We start from the raw sequence: 20,415 nt of genomic DNA on the forward strand, positions 1-20,415 counted from the left end.
CATGGTATCTTTTGTTTTTCTTTATTTTTTCTCCATCAAGTTAGAAAATATTTGATTTATCATCGTACTACCATCACTAGAATGTCACACGTAACTTATGATCGTATCCAACGGGCTGTCGATCTTCAGAATCTATGGAAGTACTATCAAAAGGCTGGCGCGTGGATCCCACGTCCACTCAACTCGCATGAGCTTCATGTGCTATTGCATATTTGGACCACGAACGTGCATGGCAATGATGGAATCGTGCATGTTTGAGATCCCTAATTGCCAACTTTTTCAAATCTCACGTCACTCCACCCTTACTAGCACATGATCCCCCACGTGCCAACGCCACCGCGCATAAAGGATTTGGAAACTCCTTCACTAACTATGAAGTAATTGACTACAATGCCCTTATCCAAAATTCTTTATTATGCGAGTTGGATTTTACTTTACAGTTCTTCTACGTACAACCGGCAGTGGAGAACCGCCGGGTAATCGGATGACGTGGCTAAAGCCACGTCAGTCGATATAAAAAAAAAAAAAAAGAGGTAAATGGATGAGCACATCTTTGTGGGAGAGAAAAGTAGAGGGAGAACGTTTGTTTTTGTCGTCTTAGCGGGAAGAGAAAAGCAGAGCTTTGGTTTCTATTGTCCTCTTTGTGGGAGGAGAGAGCAAACCGAGTGGGTCTTCATGGATTTCGAGTGGTCGTCTTCGTGGGAGGAGGGAGCAAATCGCGTGGGTCTTCGTGGGAGGAGAAAAAGCAAAGGCTTTTGGCATTCTTCGCGGGTCGTTGAAGTGGCTTCAGATCTGTGCTTGTCCTTTGCTACCAACGACACACTCGATTCCTGGTTCTATGCTGTTTATGGGTGCCAGAGAGGTCCTAAGATGGATTATAACATTTCTTGTGATTTTCTTACACACCTGCTGACCTTCTTCTTGAAATCATCTCTCCTATCTCTCCATTCCTTCTGCAAATACAAAATGCAAACATGGATCTTAGAGCACAGGTCGACAAATTAACTTTTAGTACCGAATCATTTATGACAACACTTATAACAAATCCTTTTTGCTGTCTGTATGTCATTCAAAATGATGTTCTGCCAATAATGGGTGCAGGAGATGCAGTCAAAAGAAAAAATTCAATAGCCAATGATCACTCACTGCTGCTTCAACATTTGTAGGGGATTCGTCATTAGGACTGGAAAGCATTGATATTATACTCAAAACAATACTTTCAACCTGAAACAACAAAAAAAAAAGGACATTTGTAAATGCAAGAAGAAGATGCAAAGAAGAACATAAGAAAACGAAGCTACGAAGACGATGCGAAGACGACGCTGCAAAGATGAAGGACTCTGTTTGAAAGATGCGAAGAAGAAGCTGAGAATAAGAAGCTGCGAACCCTAAGCTGCGAAACGCAGGACTCTGTTTGGGAGGGAGGCTTCGAAGGACTGTGTTCGTCTGTGGGAAGACGAAGGAAGGGAGGGCACTTTCGGAGGGAGGACTTTGTGTTCGTTTGTCGTTTTGATGCATAATGAAACACAACGTTTCCATTTTTCCACGTTGGCAGCCGACTCCCCAGCGGTTATGCTGGGCGTTTGTATTCAGCATTTTTCTTTACTTTAATAGATATAGATTTCCCTTCGAGAATAGAAGTTTATTTAAATTATTATTATTATTTATTTTATTTTTATGCACCATATTTTGTTAAGATCCTCCATTCCCTCTAGATTCTTATATTTTTTTCGTAATGTATTGCGAAAGAAAAATTAGCGAGCTCCATTAAAGTCATCGTCAAGAGCACTACAATGACTTTTAGTTTTTAAAATCATCTTAATTTATCTTAACTCATCATTATAAATTTTTTAAATTTTAATATAAAAAATAATAGACAATTCAACCTTTTGAAATTCTAAAATAATATTCTAACAATATTTTATTATCTCAACTCAATTCAAATCAACTCAACTTAACATCTAAACACATTCTAAAACTGTAATTAAAAAATAATAATTTAGTCACAATTTTTTTTATAAAAGTAAATTTAAGCACTCTCGTAATTTGATGTAATAAATTATATTGTAAAATTAATTTTATTATAAAATAGATTTAACATATCTTATAAAAATACTTCAATTTATAAATTTATTTTTACTTTATGTTACGGAGGTAGCACTTCTCATTAATAAATATCCACGATTGTTAGGTTTTGTTTGGTTAGATAAGATGAAAGTTGAAAATCGAAAATTGAATAAATATTTTTAAAATATTATTTTTATTTTGAGATTTTAAAAAATTAAATTATTTATTGTATTTTATATTTTGTGTAAAAAATTTTAAAAAGTTGCAATAATTAAATAAGGTTATATAAGATGATTTGTGTGTTTCGTTTTTTTTTTCACAATTCTTCTTAATTTATTTCATCTAATCATTACAATTATTTTAAAATTTTACACAAAATAAAATTCAAAATTCAAAATTTTTAAATCTCAAAATAAAAATAATATTAAAAAAATATATTTTAATAATATTTTATTTAAATTTAAATTGTTAACTCATCTCATCTTATTTTAACACATAAAACTAGGGATGATAAACGGTCCGGTCGGACCGACAGTTTCGGTCCGGACCGGACCGGACCGAATGAAAAATAAATAAAAAATATTTTTTATATAATAATTGTATAATTAACATATAAATTTTTAAATATATTATTAATACTTGTTAATATTCTATAAATTAACAATATTTTTTATATATCTTCATCTAACCTATCACTATTAACAATATAAAATTTTAAATATGCTATTAATACTTGTTAATATTCTATCAATTAATAAATATATAATATCAATTAGTTAATTATATAGTAATTACATAAATTAATAATATAATTTTCATTTAATTTATTGTTATTGACCATATAAAATATTTTTTTATTGAGTTTGTTACATAATTCACATTAATAAGTTACTTAATTTAATTTAATATTTAAATAAAATTTTTTATTAATTATTTAAAAAATTAAAAAAAAAAACTAGGCAGACTAAACCGAACCGAACTGGTCCCTTTGAGTGTTCGGTCCGATCCGGTCTGAAAAAATGATGGACCTGACCGGACCGGACCTGCATAAAACAAACATGTGAGAGGAGAGATTAAAAAATAATATTCAATTCTCATACGACACCGTATATTCAACCTGGTAGCTAATGTAGGGAGCTCGCGATTTCTTGCCCTTCACTCCACCCTACGCACAGACTTCAGCAATCGAAACCCCCAATCGCGTTCGGTAATGGCAGCCTCGGCCTTGGTAATGGACCCAAAACCTTCGACAGAACCGCCGCCGTCGTTCCCCTCCACCAGATCAGACCTCCACGGAGGCTGGACCGACCAGTCCTCTGACGAGGACGACCTCTACAGCCGCCTGAAGTCGCTGCAGCGGCAGATGGAGTTCATTGACATCCAGGAGGAGTACGTGAAGGATGAGCAGAAGAATCTGAAGCGCGAGCTCCTTCGCGCCCAGGAGGAGGTCAAGCGGATCCAATCGGTGCCCCTAGTGATAGGCCAGTTCATGGAGATGGTCGATCAGAACAACGGCATCGTTGGCTCCACCACCGGCTCTAATTACTACGTGCGGATTCTTAGCACCATCAACCGTGAGCTTCTGAAGCCCTCCGCTTCAGTCGCGCTTCACCGCCACTCCAACGCCCTCGTCGATGTCTTGCCCCCCGAAGCGGACTCCAGCATCTCGCTGCTCAGCCAGTCCGAGAAGCCTGATGTCACCTATAATGTATGGTTCAAACTTTTAATTCCACCTAAATGCACTTCGATTGAAAATTTTCTGCTTTTCCTTTCCTAGCGTTTTATTAGGGTTTTTAAAATTGATTTCGGTTAGGCGATTGTGGAATGTTAACATTTCTAGCAGAGAAGTTGAATTCATTATAGTGGATGCTGCCAGGATAGGGCTTTGTTTAGGAAACAAGTTTTCAAGTTCTAAGGTTTTTGTTTGTGAAGAGTTCTCCAACTGCCTGGGATTCCATGCCGATGATAAGTAATTTGGAAATTCAGCCATGTTGAGACATATAGAAGATTTTTTTTTAGACGGGGTTGATTTTGTAGCACATTCCGTAGATTTTGAAGCAGAAGAAAATTGAAAATAGAAAAAAAGGAGAAAAAAAAAGAGTGGGTTCGCACATTTTAAATTTTAATGATCCTCACATGATCTTTGAAGCATTACTCACAGAAAGATAGAGTGCGGTAAATCCCCAAGGGGGCAGGCGATTAAGAAACCATATAATGCAGATAGAGAGAGCTGTTAACTGCTCTGGGTATTTGTGACTGCCAGAATTAAGCTTTCATGCGACTGTGTTGCTGTGAAGTGACAATATCTGGATGTAGTAACTAAAATTAGATTTAGTAACCTATCAAAAGAAGGGGAAAACAAAGAAATAAGTAATTCTTAACAAATAAAATTATACACCACGGGCTATTATGACATTGCTTATTCCCAATGTATTAGTGTTGGATATCTATGTTTTCAATTTGTGTGATTTGCATCTTATTCATACACTAGTGTACCCCTTAAACAATTTGTTTTTTCCTTTTCATTGGTGGTTAAGATCGTTGGGTGTTGCCCCTAATATAATGTTTTTTCAGGATATTGGAGGATGTGACATTCAAAAGCAGGAAATTCGTGAGGCAGTGGAGCTACCTCTGACGCACCATGAGCTATACAAACAAATTGGTATAGATCCTCCTCGTGGTGTTTTGCTTTATGGTCCCCCTGGAACTGGCAAAACTATGCTTGCCAAGGCTGTTGCTAATCATACAACTGCAGCCTTTATTAGAGTTGTTGGCTCTGAATTTGTTCAGAAGTATCTGGGTGAGGTATGCTTCGATGTTGGCTGCTATAACAATCAGCTCTTGTTCCTCAGTTTTTGTTGGTTCATTTCACTGCATTGAGTGATGATGTATCATTCAAGTGTATGCACAAACATACATCTTTTATAATTATCCTGGCAATAGGACGTCTCACTTCAGAATGTTTGGTCTTTCTGGAATGTGTTGATATCTTGTTTGGGCCTGTATGATAATCTTTTTTCAACTTCCCAACGACTTTAGGAGGGACAAGTGGTTTTAGTGATAGAAAAAGTTTCATATCTTTTCTGTGTTTTCTTGTTTCACTTGTTTGGATTGACAATCAAGCGCATGTGTTCTTTTTGTTTCCCTTGTTGTAGGGCCCACGGATGGTACGGGATGTTTTTCGCCTTGCCAAAGAGAATGCCCCAGCAATTATTTTCATTGATGAGGTTGATGCTATCGCTACAGCTAGATTTGATGCCCAAACTGGTGCTGACAGAGAAGTTCAGCGGATTCTCATGGAACTCCTGAATCAGGTATGAATTGAAAGGGGAAAAAAATGAATCTCAAACCCATAGAATTTGATGAATTGAAGCCCTTATAAATGTTAGTGGGGGTTAAATATTCATGCCATACCCACCAGTGGGTAACCCAAGTGGTAAGGCGAACTTGTGTGCATGAGCCCCATGTCACAAGTTCAATTCCTGTTGGGGATCAAACTGCGATTTAAGTAGGAGGCCATGGCGGTAGGTTGTTGTGCTAGTCTCCCCAGGGGTTTAGGTTCCATGGGTGAGTCCTAAGGGCTCTGCTGTGGGGTAGTTCCCCCGTCATAAAAAATATTCATACCATTGTTTTGGGTTTAGTGAGGAAGTGTCTCTAGATGGTAGCCATTGGCTTGCTGAAATTTTGTTTCCTCCCCCCCCCACCTTGGCTTCATATGTTTTGGTTTTATGACTTTTGGTTGTAGATGGATGGGTTTGATCAGACTGTCAATGTTAAGGTTATCATGGCAACTAATAGAGCAGATACCTTGGACCCTGCACTTCTACGTCCTGGAAGGCTTGACCGAAAAATTGAATTCCCTTTGCCTGATAGACGACAAAAGAGGCTTGTATTTCAGGTAAGTCTTGTGCGCATTTGTAGTTGTAATGTTTCTTGTACACATTGCAGTTAGAATGTTACTAATGTCTATTTTGATGTATAGTAATTCTGTGTCTTCTCTGATGCATGTAGAAAAACAAACTCCACCCGACACCAAAATAAAAGTAAAAAAATAAAAATAACCCTTGTTTAAAATGGCTTGTTAGTGAAAAGATTATCATTTATCCTCACTAATTCTTCTTATTCACTCATATTTATTATTCTTGGCTATTTAAATTCATTATAAGCTGTTTCGTGTTTTTGTAGGTTTGCACTGCTAAAATGAACCTCGGTGATGAAGTAGACCTGGAGGACTATGTCTCTCGTCCAGACAAAATTAGTGCTGCTGAGGTTTGTTAGTTTCCCTTTTTCTGATCTCGTCTCACATGATATTTAATTATATTGGGGGTCTTTCTGGACATGGTGTGATTTGCATTATCCTGTGTTATTAATTATTTTTATGAAAACCAAACAGATTCTTTCAGGACATGAAGCGATTATATTCCAATTTAGGAAATGGATTGTGGTTGCTGTAATAATAAACTTAATTTTCTTCTCTTTACACTAAATGATTGCTGGCTGTCCACAGATTGCAGCTATTTGTCAAGAGGCTGGAATGCATGCAGTTCGCAAAAACAGATATGTCATACTTCCTAAGGACTTCGAGAAGGGGTACCGAACCAATGTGAAGAAGCCTGATACTGACTTTGAGTTTTACAAATGATGATGAATGAGAGATTGAAAACTCATTCAAAAGTTCAGTTGTTCCTTTTTCAAGATGATGTGTCATTTCTCAAAGGAATTCCAAGTATCATATGCTGCGCCAAACTAGTTACATGTTTTTATAACCTTATTTGAACAATTTTAGAGCCATGTGTTGCTGAAGTAATTTATACTTTTGGAATGTCCTGTCAGGCATCGATGAGCAGTCTACGATGAGGATCTTTTAGGTTCACTTGATTCAACCTACGTGGATACTGGTCTAAATTACTTTTCATTGGATGCGTTCTTGTAGAATTTCCCACAAATTATTCTGGTTGATGCATGATTTCAAGTGATTTGATTTGAGAACTCGTCTGCTGCCTCAAAATAACGTTTATAAAAAATGGTAACCAACGAGAAGCCTCCTGATTGTTGCAGTCTTGCAGATCTCTATACGATGACATTGGCTTGCATTTTTCTTCTCTTTGCACCATATAAATTCTTGTAACTGAAAAAAAAAATGATATCAAAGGCTCAGCAAGCGCAATGAATATATGCTTTGATTGTGTTGTGTATTTATGTCTTAAATATAATTGCCAAGAATATTTTATACACTCGTAGCATGGTGCAAGAATGATTTGCTAATTTTTGTTTGGAAAGTACTTGTAGGAAAATTCCCTAAACTACATGACCATCCCACTCTTTTCCCACGGGATCGAGGTGTCATTGTTTTTCAACTTTTTAATTTCTATAAAAAGTGGGATAAAAGTAAGATAATAGTGAAGTAAAACCCATATCTATATGTATTATTCAATGAAGAGTAATGCTACATATAATCGTGAAGTGCGCAAGCATCGCGTAAACCTTTTGGATAATAGTGACATTCACTATTAAAAATTTATATTTTTATTTGAGTTTCATATTTATTAATTTTTTTAAAAAAAGATTGTACAGTGCTTACGCATTCCACGACTGTATGAATTGATCTTTTATTAAAAATATTTGCTTTATGTTATCATGCAGCAGAAATAGACAGATGCTAATAATGTGAATCTAATCTTCAGGTATGTTGTTTCTCTTAAAATCATTGATCCAAAAAGCAATCTCATCTTGTATCACATTCATAAATCACAACCGAGTGATATGGGGGCAAAGTGGTGCTGAAGAACACATGAAACCCTCTCGCTCCCATCCTCAATTACTTGAAGCCGGAATTGAAATTTTGTGATTTTCAATCATACCAGCCGATATGTCATATGTTAAATGATTTATAAAGTGTCGGTTTCTAACCACCAAGAAAAGCGGTGCACCAACTCCGAGGACCATCTCGGCAAGATTGTGAATAAATTTGGTATTCTCCTGGTCTTCTTCTGCCCTTGAGTCTCCCAGAAAAGTAAATACATGTAGGAAAGCTGTTGCTATCAGAAAAGGCGAGAATGGAAGTTAGGAATTGGAAGATTCTCAGGACCAACCAAAAACAAGAGAGATTCATTAAGATGGGCATTGAATTCCACACAATCAATGATTGAAACTTGGGGGTAGTTGCTTTCATCTTTCTTGTTTCCTGTAATATTACCCATCTCCTTCCTTTTACCTCTTACCTTTCTTTATTTCATTACTTTTGTTTCATTTGTTCGAGTTAAGTTATATATTCCTACTCTTCTTTCATTTCCATGCCACTATATTGATATGGTATTCCTTATCTCGATTATGAAATTAAGTTACGTTTGGATATTGAGATGATCTCAAATAAGCTGTAAATAATAGTGAAAAAAATAATTAATAGTAGAATAAAAATAATTAATAATTTGTAAATAGTAGTGACTGAGACTTGCTAGGTACAAACAGTTTGGCGCACCAAACCGCGTACCAATACTCACATAATTTTTTTTATTATAAAAAAAATTAAAAGAAAATTTTTTTTGAGAGACGAATAAAGTCTTCTGTTTTATGAAAATTATTTTTGTCTTCAATTCACATTGTTTCATTAAATGAATATCTTATATTTAATATTGGTACGCGAAATTGCTTGCAATAAAACTTTTCCTTCACAAAAAGATCTCATAAAAATAAAGGACTCTTCTACGAAAACCGAAAGGTCTATCGTCTGAATTGTGCATTTTTACAGTATTTTTTAATCATCTAAAATTTTTTAAAAATAAATTTATAAATTAACATGCTTTCATATAATATATTAGATCTATTTTATAATAAAAATATTATAATAATCTTATGTATTATATTAAATCATATCAGTTTGAGTTTATTTTTATAAAAAAAATTTATGATTAAAGTATTTTTCTAATTTTATTAAAGTAATCTCAAATTCGAGGTAGTTCCATTATTATTAGCATTACATGCGTATAAGATGGAAGACTAATCAAGTAGCCTCCTCGGGTACTCTCAATGGAATATTTGCAATCCTTTCAAAAAGGAAAGAGAGAACAATTTATTTCGATTTTGAAGTCAATGCAATTCTTTATGATGTTAAATCAAATCACGTAAAGAGTTTTTAATTAGCGAATGGATGTCAATACCCAAGACCGCGTGAAGCGGTCTAGCTCGGTATTCGAATAGGATGAAAGAAAACTAGTTAGGGTTAGATATAGTTGAGTTTGTAAATTCAATGCATTTATTTAAAAAAAAACGAGTTTATTATTTAAAAAACTAATTTTTTTTTAAATATCAAATTTATTATTATTATTTTTTTAAAGAGAGTGCCAATACTGCGTATAAAATTTTTTTAAAGCTTTTATTTATTTATTTCTACAATTCTACTTATAAGCCGATTTGTAAGACATGCAAGACTTAATTTGTAGATATTAATTTTTTTTTTTAAATCAAGTCTTGTCATGTCATCAACATAAAGGATATATTTTACACATCGACTTTGAAATATAACTTTTTTAAAAAATAATCCGTGCCCATTTAAAATATGTAAATTTCATTCAATTCATTAGAAAAAAATAAAATCCGCAATAAAAGAGTTTGTTTATGATGATTATAATTTTTTTAAAATTAAAAAAAAAAATTACGCAAGATTTTTATACCTTAGTTTTGTATCAAACAATATTTACCTACCAGTTTGCCTCCTAAAACGGTGAAATTTGATTTTTTGTTTTCAATGCCCGTGTCTAGTTAAATTTTGGATAAGTAGCTCAAAAATAATTTGTATTAGAATAGTCAAAACTTTAAAACTCTAATTTTGAGCTATAGTAAATCCACCCTTTCTTTAAATTTGGCCAACTACTATTACTTATCAAGAAAAAAAAAATTGGCCAACTACTATTCATCATTAAAATAATATTTTACTCTAAAATATTTTCAATGACAGCTATTGAATAATTATGTTAAGAAAAAAAATAATTGGAAAACAATAATTTTAAGTAGATATTAAACTATGAATTAATATATATAATGTATTTGTAAAATATATATAAAAAAAATTATTATTAAAATATTTAATATTATATTATTATTTTAAATTTTAAATAGATAATTCAATATAAGTTAATCTCTTCAATAATTTTGATTTTAGCCCAAACTCTAACTTTAGGTTAAATTTTGAACTTGGCAATGATTCTCATGCATGCATTTTGGATTATTACTTGGTTATGGCTGGTAAAATCCTTGTGCATAAAGGCAAAATCACAGAAGACCACGTGGTAGGGTCCTATGACTTTGAACCCTGGGGTCCATTTGCTGCATTATGTAGCATCAATGATAAGTGAAGGGCATGAATCCACAGCACTCATGGGGCATCGTTATTCGTTACGACCTTTTTACTTCTTTATGGGCATGGAGTGGAGAAATATTTTGTGGGATTTATTAGGTACAACCAGTTTCGCGTACTAAACTGTGTATTAATATTTATATAATTTTTTTATTTTAAAAATAAATAAAAAAAATATCTTACACTTAATATTGATATACAATTTAGTACACGAAATTACTTATAAAAAGATTTTTTCTTTTTTAAATATGAAATTATTGTACAAGTGAGACTTCGAACTCTAACCTACACTCTATGAGATGTTTATCGATACTCGATTGTCTTTGATGATCTCATTGATCTCTTCTATACATTGATCTGCTTCGCTGCATGCAAAGGTAGAAGAAAATAAGATTCTCTGTAGGACCAATTAATATTAAAAAAAAAAAAACAAGAAAACAGAAAGGAACATTTGTCTGATCTCATGATGGATGAGATAGAACAAAGGAACATTATCGTAGCTTCCTTTATTCTTTCTTTTAATTATTGGCACAGTTTTCATCATCACTCTCTTTAAAAATTAATAATTTGATCAAGTTTTTATACAATGGGTAGAACAAGTTTTTTACAATACATGTCATATTTTAGCAAGCCTCGTTATAAATGTCAAAATATATATAAAAAGTAGTGCTATATGCACAATTTTATACACAATATTATACATAATGATTACCAGCTTTATTTTATTAGTGTTTTCTTTTTTAATTTAGATTTTCAATTTCAAATTTTAAAATTTAAAATTTTTACCATTTTCAATAACTGACACATAAGTACGTGTGATTATGTAAATAAAATTATAAGTATAGATAACATAAGTACAAATATATTTGTATATGGCCAACATATTGTCTTTACTTGCAATGAAAATTTTATTTGTACTTACAAAATAATACGTGCTGACATGTCAGCTATTGAAATGTGAAATTCATAATTTAAATTTTAAAAAGAAAACTGATAAATGAGTTTTGTACGTAAAATTATAAGTTTATATAATACTCTTTTACTTGCAAATCTGAGTAACAAACAGTGATTTCTTCCTTGTGTTGCATTAATATTATTAATAGATTTCTTCGTAACTTTTAAGTGGATAACCAAAATTATCATGTTTGGATAGAAAAACTTAGATTTGAATTTAGATTTCAAATCAATCGTGCTTTTAAATTTTAGATTCTAAAAAGAGTAAAATCTAGCTTGTTTAATTTTGATGCAAATAGAAATCTAAATTTTAATATATGATCCAAACAGTAGATTTGGATTATAAAAACCCAAATCCAAATTCTGTTCCCTAAATTCTACATCCAAACACAACACTGCATGGGTGTAAAAATCATGTCAATATATGAAACTAATAATTAAGTGCAATCTTTGCATGCAAGTGTTGTGCCATTTTGTCTGGTTTTTGCAATTTAATTATGAGTATTGTTACTATGTCATCTAAGTTATATTGCTTACTTTGCCTTATTGACATGGTACCACATGGTACTGATGGCACGTATTTTATTAAAAAATAAAAATATATATTTAAAATAAAACGATGTTCAAAAACATAAAAAAGATAAAGATTGAAATTCTAAGTTTCCTTTTACTCTTTTTATGTTTGTATTTATATTTTTTTTTTAATAAACCATGTGATACCACATGACATCAATGGATTAAAGTAAGTGGTATAACTGAAACGACGTAATAACATTTCTCTTTAATTATTGTACGTGCATGAAGCATTAATATTTAAGGAGATCTGGCGGTGGCTTAAGCCATAGCTAACTTTAGACGTCCTACATGATGATCAATGGTCATCATGAAATTTCTTCACGAAAGTTGGGACATCATGATGATGGATAGAACTTCCCGATCATGGTTGGGATATGGTAGTTCTATCTTAAGCTAGCTTGATTGCAGGGTTTTAACTTTTAACATGAATATTAATAATAAGGTTGTAGCTCATGAGCCTAATTAATTAATTATAATCAAAATATGGGTTCGAGATTAATAGTTCTTAGATTAAGATACTTTGAGTTCGATTTTAATTGATTTATGATTCTGATGGGTGAGATCGTGTATTCGAGGTTTACTCCTCAAGGATGAAATCCAAAAACCCTTATTTTGATGAACTTGCACATGTGATTAATTACTTTATATAAGAGTGTGTTTCAAGGGTATTCATTTTCTTTTCTTTTCCTTTTTTCTTTTCTTTTCGTTTTTTGTTATCAATGATGAGTAATGCTACTAGATATAGTCCTAGAGTGTGTAAGCATTGCGCACTTCCGTTAAAAAAAAGTGAGGTCCATCATTAAAAATATGATTTTTTTATATGAATTTCAGATTTACATATTTTTTTTAAAGGGAGTGCACGAGACTTATACATCATAGGACTATAAATATCATTTCTCTTACTTCCTTATTCATCTGCTTCTAATGTTTTAAAAATAGTCAAGATAATGAGAAATATCAATAACAACATGATTACGATATAGCTAGTCTGATTCTATCTTTATTGTAAAAATGACTTTAGCATAGGTCATGAAATGAATGAATGAATCCTAAATCTTGAATGAGAATTGGTTTAACTACTAATCTATCTATGAAAAAATATTTTCAGAAATGTTAATGAACAAATATTTCATTATCATTTAGGAAATAAACAAATCATAATAGAAAAATTACAAATATATTGTAATAATCTCAAGAACGCCATAGAGGAGAATGCACGACTCTATGGCCCTTATGCCTAGCTATTTTAAAAGATACACAATTAAATGAAATTAAGACAATGGTCGATCCGATCTCTTCTCGATCGATGATTTGCAATTGGAGGCAGTTGTCTATGAAGTTTTTCAGTTGGCTTGGGTACAAGAGCTAGCATTCAGACCATGCATGTGGTAGTTGGGTAATTAAAAAAGATGAGTAGTTGAATTAAGGTTTGTTGCAAACTCAGGGTTATATATGTAGTTTTGGAAGAATTTGTGACTTAGTGAGCTCCTTTTCTGCTGAAAATTTATGTTACATTTCTGTCTGTTTGATATATAATGAGCACCGTATCAACGTCCAAACCATCATCATGGGCCATTTGACAGTATTATTGAGCTCCGACCATGTTAGAAAATTGCATCAACAATCATGAGTCATGATCACTAACATATAAATTATAAACATGATAAGAAAAGTAGAAGATCAAAATATCAGATCAAACTGTTGAAGATCAAAATACAATTTGAGATTTAAACTTTTGTGCTAGTATTATGAATTTATCAACAAACCATCTCTTGGGTTACCATCAAAGAATGATGAAATGTCGATGACATTTTAGATGAGATAGGAGAAAGATCTTCTCAACCTTTTTTAAGAAAAATTCAAGATCCAAGTTTTAAAAGAGATAAATGCAAAGTGAGCTTGTAATAATTATAGTTGTGCTTATAATTTTTTTTAATAATATCAAATATAATTACTTTCAAAAATATTTATTTTGATATGATATACAGAAAGAGTAGTTCTATTTGAATATTTTTACACCACATACCATTCATGTAATATAATTTGATTTGATTTATCTTGATTATCTCTTTTTTTCTCTCGTTCTCTCGATTATGATTGATCAAAAACACTCATTTCTGTGTGGATTATTTGCCTACTCCCTTTCAAAATTCTTCCTTTTGGTCTTCGAAAGCTCTTGAAAAAATGATTGCATCTCGTTCTCTCGATTATGATTGATCAAAAACACTCATTTCTGTGTGGATTATTTGCCTACTCCCTTTCAAAATTCTTCCTTTTGGTCTTCGAAAGCTCTTGAAAAAATGATTGCATTTTGCTGTTGGTTGGCCTCCTGTTTATTGGACCCTCTCACCACTCACCAACCAAAAAAAGAGAGGAAGAAATCAATCAAATCATTATCTTGGTGAGGTAGAGTGTTGTAAAGTTTACTGATGTAAATGTTTGAATTTAGTTTTCTCTTGAAGGATCAATTATATGTAGTTCAAGCTACGTCCCTCCATATCATGTCAATTTCATGTACTATATTTTGTATCTTAATCCGTATGACATTTTCATAAATTGTTTTCAATTAAATTAAAATTATATATATAATCGGCATTTTATCTTTATATATGCTTTCACTTTCATTTATATTGTCGTTTTACAAAATAAAAATTTGATATGAAATGTTGATTTACAATTCGGGATGTATTAAGCTAAACTTAATTTCTTGAGTATAATTAAGAATAAAATGATAAATATTTAATATTATATCTAATTTTATGAAAAATAATTTATAAAAGAAAAATTCTTCTATCAACTATTATTTATTATCCCACACTCCACATTCTATGAAAAACATTCACACAACCTATAAAAAATATTCTCGTACCCTATAAAAAACATCCTCATATCTTATAAAAAAATTATAAGTGTATAGTGAATAGTAATTAATGTATAGTATTTCTCATTTTAAAATATTAGTATTGCGTAGTACTCGATACTTAATACACTCGAATGTAAAGTAATCGATAATCGTAATGATATAGTGTCCGAGGACGGAATGAGAATGTCGAAACCGCAACAGCTACTGTTTTGTCCATCTGCGTTAAGCTCAAGCTCAAATTTCATACAATTAAGTGCCTTTGTTGTTGCTCTCTACACTGCAGCCTGCCAGGATCCCTCCAGCCTCCTCCTCTTTTTCTCTCTCTATCCTGCTTTATTCGTCTTTACTCTTCGTCATTTCTTTACCTTTTCCTCCTTTTATGCATTTATCTCTTTTCTCTCCGACAAAAAAGTACTCGGAATATTTACTTTAAAAAAGAATTTTTTCTTCGTTTCGAAACGGTTGCTGCAGAAATTCAGAATGCTTACGCGGGTATCGGACCAAATCCTGAACTTCCATGAGCTGTTTGAGTTACTTTTGTGTGTAGCCGAGGCAACCCAAATGAGTGTTCCGGCTAATTGGATCTGATAGCTGAGACTGACGCTGAAGCTGAAACTGAAACACCGATCGACTCTTGCCCAAATGCCGCCATCAGTGTTGGGTCTCTTTGGACCTCGAACAGCAGCTTCTGAGCTCTGCAACTCTCGAAACCTTCATGGGATGAAAAGCTAGTCAACTTCTCTGCTTCTACGCCAGTTTTCAGGTTCGCTTCTTTTTGGCTTTGGCCAGTTTTGTTGGCTAGTCAATGATAATTGCTGCATGCATTTCCGCCACGATTAGCTTTTTCTAGATCTGGATAATGGTTGTGAATCCCTCACGTTATCTGGATATTCCTTCATCTGTACATGTCGATGCTCTCATTCGGCGAGCGCTTTTATTATCTCGTGCGATCGTCTTCTCTGAAGCCTCTTCTTGGTTCTCATTGTTGATTTTAGTCGAATGTTGTTTGAGAACACCTGTGTTTCTTATTGCATTATGTTTCAAGTAGGTTGGTTTTTGTCTGTAAGTTTGACAAACTAGTTTTCTTTGACGAAACCTTGGTTGTTGAACGAATCCAACTATCCATAATCTAGAATTGCTTCAAAACTTTTTCCCCAACTTTCTGATAAATTTGTTTGGTCAAGTTTGAAAATGTAGAATATGAATTTGCTGTTTGTACTATACACTGGACAAACACTTGTTTTATGTGCCTTGTCATCTCTTTGTTTCTCATCCTAGTCTGCGGTGAGATGGTAATTTAGATTAACTCTTTTTTTCCCCCTTATTTTAGACTGATATTGGAATCCTATGGGAAAAGGTTCCTTTGCTTTAATCACTAAAATGTCTTTTCCTGCTGCTTTTTGGTGTTGGTTACTTTTTGCAATTGCTTTTAAACTTTTGTTTTGGGTGTTGGATGTAGAGAAAAGAAGAAACGGATTGCTATGGTATTAAAAATTTGAGAAGATTCCGAATTGATAATTTTTCTAGTAGGATTGTTCCAAGCTCCATGAGCTCTTCAATGGTCGTATGTACCTCGCTTAAGTGCCCATTGTTCAAAGGCAAGTTATGGTTGTCATTATTTTAACATTGAATAAAAAAATCGAGTCTGCCTTTCTGTTGTGGATTAGAGCTACTGTTAACCTCTAGGCTCAGTTCTCCTGGCTCTTAAATGACACAGAACCATATCAAGGTCTTTATGTAAAATAGATTTTCTCTGATCTCTAAGCATATCTGGGTGTTATGAAAAAGACACAAGCAGAGCCAAAACGTTTTCAGGAATATAATAAGATTGAAGTGGGATTCTTCTTTATCCTTCTCGGCAGATTTGCATTTTGCAAATAGAGAGTGAGAAGATCATCTTTCTTAGAGGTTGTAGTAGTTATTTCCTCCCCCTCCCCCTTTCCTTTTGTTTTCTGCAATTCCATGAATGCATGATATATGCTCAGTTTACCCTTTCAATTGTGAACTTTGCAGTACTATCTGCAAAAGTTTCATCCTTGGGTGGGAACAAGGTTTCTCCCTTTTTGTTTTTTGGCTGGTTGCCTAATCTTGTTTTGTTGCTCTTTGCAGAACCAGGGAATCATCAAAGTCTGCCCAAGTTACGTATTTGTATTAATCATCCCTTTCAGCAATCCTTTGCCAAAAAACTGCCTATGAGGATGTGCTTTACTTCAGCACTTACTTATCTTTTCATCCTTATCACTCTTCTACCCCCGGCCATTGCTGACCTGAACTCAGATAAGCAAGCACTTATTGACTTTGCTGCTGCTGTTCCCCATCGACGCAACCTCAACTGGAACGCTACCACCTCTGTCTGCAAATCTTGGTTTGGTGTCACTTGCACGCCAGATGGCACCCGTATTCGTGCCCTCCGGCTTCCTGGGGTTGGACTTGTGGGCCATATCCCACCAAATACCCTTGGTAAGCTTGATGCTCTCAAGATTCTGAGTCTTCGATCTAACCTTCTCACCGGTAATCTTTCCTCTGAGATTACCTCCCTCCCTTCACTGCAGTACCTCTACCTGCAACATAATAATTTCTCAGATGACATTCCTACCTCCTTTTCCCTTCAACTCAATGTACTGGATCTGTCATTTAATTCCTTTTCTGGAAGCATTCCACAAACAATACAAAATTTAACGCAACTTACTGGTTTGATCCTCCAAAACAATAGCCTTTCTGGATCCATACCAGAACTTGATCTCCCTAAACTCAAGCATTTGAACATAAGCTTCAACCATCTTAATGGCTCTGTTCCATCTTCCCTTCAAAAATTTCCAAATTCATCCTTCTTAGGAAACTCTCACTTATGCGGACTACCTCTAATAGCTTGCTCCATCTTCCCAGCACCTTCTCCTGCTCCTACTTTGTCTTCAATACCATTGATTCATTCAAATCAAAGTTCCAAAAGGAAACTGTCAATGGGAGCCATAATTGCAATTGCAGTCGGAGGATTTGTGTTGCTGTTTCTGTCAGCTCTAGTTATTGTTCTCTGCTGTCTGAAGAAAAAAGGTAGTGAAGGTACTGGTGTATCAAAAGGAAAAGTTGCAAGTGGTGGGAGGAGTGAGAAACCCAAAGAAGAGTTTGGCAGTGGGATACAGGAACCTGAAAAAAACAAGCTTGTTTTCTTTGAAGGTTGTTCTTATAATTTTGATCTTGAAGATCTATTGAGGGCTTCAGCTGAAGTGCTGGGAAAAGGTAGTTACGGCACGGCATATAAGGCTGTTTTGGAGGAGGCAACAACGGTAGTAGTGAAAAGGTTGAAGGAAGTGGTGGTAGGGAAGAGGGAGTTTGAACAGCAACTGGAAATTGTGGGTAGGGTTGGACAGCACCCAAATATTCTGCCACTCCGAGCTTATTACTACTCGAAAGATGAGAAGCTCCTTGTCTATGACCATGTCCCTGGTGGCAGCTTATATACACTAGTGCACGGTATGGATATCCCCCTCTTTATTTCTTTCAGCTTTGGGGTGTTTTTAAGACTTTATCTTGTTCCAAATATTATGATTAATGATTTTTAATATGCCACTTGTGAAATCATGGAATTATAACTGCTGCATTTCCAAAAGAATTTTCTTTCCTGTGCAGTTGGGCTAGTTCTTCCTCTATAGTGTTACTTCTCTTTGATCACAAGTTACAACTCCCATTGGAAACATGTAACTAAAATAAAGAACATTATGGTCGATAAAGTTCACTTACAGGAAACAATAGCATTGTGAGAGTAGAAAATCATGAATATATGGTGAGGTTGTTGTCTATTAGACTGATAGCCAGGTTTCCTTGGGACATATAAATTTGATGACAGGAAACAGGGACGCTGGACGAACTCCATTGGACTGGGATGCCAGAGTGAAGATCTCCCTTGGAATTGCAAGGGGAATTGCCCACCTCCATTCTGCAGGTGGTCCGAAGTTCTCTCATGGAAATATCAAGTCCACAAATGTCCTCCTCAACCAAGACTTCGAAGGACGCATTTCCGATTACGGTTTAACCCCTCTTATGAATGTTCCCGCCACTCCTTCCCGGGGAACCGGCTATCGTGCTCCAGAGGTGATCGAATCCCGAAAGCACACCCATAAATCAGACGTGTACGGCTTCGGTGTTCTCCTCCTTGAGATGCTGACCGGAAAAGCTCCACTCCAATCGCCAGGGCGTGACGACCTGGTTGATCTTCCGAGGTGGGTCCAGTCTGTTGTTAGGGAGGAATGGACAGCGGAGGTCTTTGACGTTGAGTTGATGAGGTTTCAAAACATCGAAGAAGAAATGGTGCAGATGTTGCAGATTGCCATGGCCTGTGTGGCAAAGGTGCCTGACTTGCGACCCAGCATGGATGAAGTTGTTAGAATGATTGAAGAAATCCGGCTATCGGACTCGGAGAACCGGCCATCTTCTGAAGAAAACAAATCCAAGGGCTCAAATGTGCCGACTCCATGATTGCCTAAACCTTGGCTCCAGTTTGCTTGCAGGAAGCAGCAACGTTGAGACATTTTATTTGAACGCAGTGAGGTTTTCCCAAGTAAAATAAAAACCTCCTCGGCCTCCATGTCTGACTCTCGGTAGTCGGTAGTGCGTGAATGTTTCCATTTGTTGCCATTTTTTTTTTTTTTTCGGGGTACGTAAATCAGTACTGAATTATTACTTAATTCGACATTTTAATTTTAAATTTTTATAAAATTTATATTTTAAGTTTTAGAGAATTTGTAATTCAGTACATTTGTTAATTTGCTGTTTAGAAAATTAACAAGAAGATTGACACGTGGGAGTGGTATATCACGTGTCAACTTTTAATTGGCTAATAGGATATTATTACCTCGTATCAACCAATATGTTTAGATTTGGAGTATGTTTTACTTTTACTATTAAAGATTGAACAGACCAAAAAATTTATAAAGACTATTAAATTGAAAGATTTTTCTTCTAAATTATCTGAAATATAGTTATGAAAGCTCTCTCCAAATACAACCAGGAAGTCTGCACATTGGAATCCTTGGATTTGGTCTGTTCAAAAGACAACGACTGTCTGATTGCTGGATGCCTAGATTTCTTCAAACATCTCAGACGACTTGGTCCCTGCTAGATCGCAAGTAGTGCGGCAGTGCAAGGCACCTTTGCCACACAGACCATGGCAATCTGCAGATTCCGCACTATTTCTTCTTTTCCAATGGTTAGGTGAAGAGAAATCTTTGAAAATATTGTCAAATTTTGTTTTAAAAATAATATCATCAAGACATTTTATCTCGATTTCTATAAGAAAAAATTGCAATAAACTTTATAAAAAAAAAATGGCAAACATTTAAACATATTGTTAGTATATTACATCATTTTGTTTAGAATTCTAATAAAAATATATCTACAAACATTTTTAACCAAAAAACATTTTCTATAGAATTACCACTTTCATGAAACCCAAAAATTCGTCTCTCTAAAAAGTATCTACACATTTAACCAACATTTTTATTTTAAAAAAAATGAATATTGCATCAGTTACTATTCATTTTCACACCTTATACTTCACACCTATAATTTTTTCATAAAAAAAATCTACACAACTTCTTATTATTCA

The 20,415-nt window shown here is 34.2% G+C and overlaps 2 protein-coding genes and 1 long non-coding RNA gene across 5 annotated transcripts; 2 read left to right on the plus strand and 1 right to left on the minus strand.

The window, feature by feature from the left end:
• Positions 1-869: 869 nt before the first annotated feature.
• On the minus strand, positions 870-1,442 carry LOC118348479. Its single transcript, XR_004801550.1, has 3 exons — positions 1,388-1,442; positions 1,147-1,224; positions 870-953 (listed from the first exon to the last, which is right to left on the minus strand). It is a non-coding gene; the product is annotated as an uncharacterized LOC118348479 (long non-coding RNA).
• A 1,712-nt stretch (positions 1,443-3,154) lies between these two features.
• LOC109002408 (26S proteasome regulatory subunit 6B homolog) lies at positions 3,155-7,030 on the plus strand. Its single transcript, XM_018980144.2, has 6 exons — positions 3,155-3,775; positions 4,642-4,872; positions 5,223-5,381; positions 5,813-5,965; positions 6,253-6,336; positions 6,575-7,030. Exons 1-6 carry the CDS (start codon positions 3,278-3,280, stop codon positions 6,707-6,709), a joined length of 1,260 nt encoding a protein of 419 aa, XP_018835689.1. The 5' UTR covers positions 3,155-3,277; the 3' UTR covers positions 6,710-7,030.
• Positions 7,031-15,051: 8,021 nt separating this feature from the next.
• Positions 15,052-19,494, plus strand: LOC109002407 (probable inactive receptor kinase At5g58300). 3 transcript variants are annotated; one of them, XM_018980142.2, is made up of 3 exons: positions 15,052-15,576; positions 16,923-18,284; positions 18,658-19,494. In XM_018980142.2, the coding sequence occupies exons 2-3, from the start codon at positions 17,006-17,008 to the stop codon at positions 19,284-19,286; spliced, it is 1,908 nt and encodes a 635-aa protein (XP_018835687.2). In that variant the 5' UTR covers positions 15,052-15,576; positions 16,923-17,005; the 3' UTR covers positions 19,287-19,494. The 3 variants fall into 3 exon arrangements, with proteins under 3 accessions (XP_018835687.2, XP_018835686.2, XP_018835688.2); XM_018980141.2 differs by lacking the exon at positions 15,052-15,576 and adding an exon at positions 16,285-16,411; XM_018980143.2 differs by lacking the exon at positions 15,052-15,576 and adding an exon at positions 16,508-16,721.
• Positions 19,495-20,415: the final 921 nt, after the last annotated feature.

This window comes from Juglans regia, chromosome 5, assembly GCF_001411555.2.
Source record: "Juglans regia cultivar Chandler chromosome 5, Walnut 2.0, whole genome shotgun sequence".
In the NCBI taxonomy this organism is placed as follows: domain Eukaryota; kingdom Viridiplantae; phylum Streptophyta; class Magnoliopsida; order Fagales; family Juglandaceae; genus Juglans; species Juglans regia.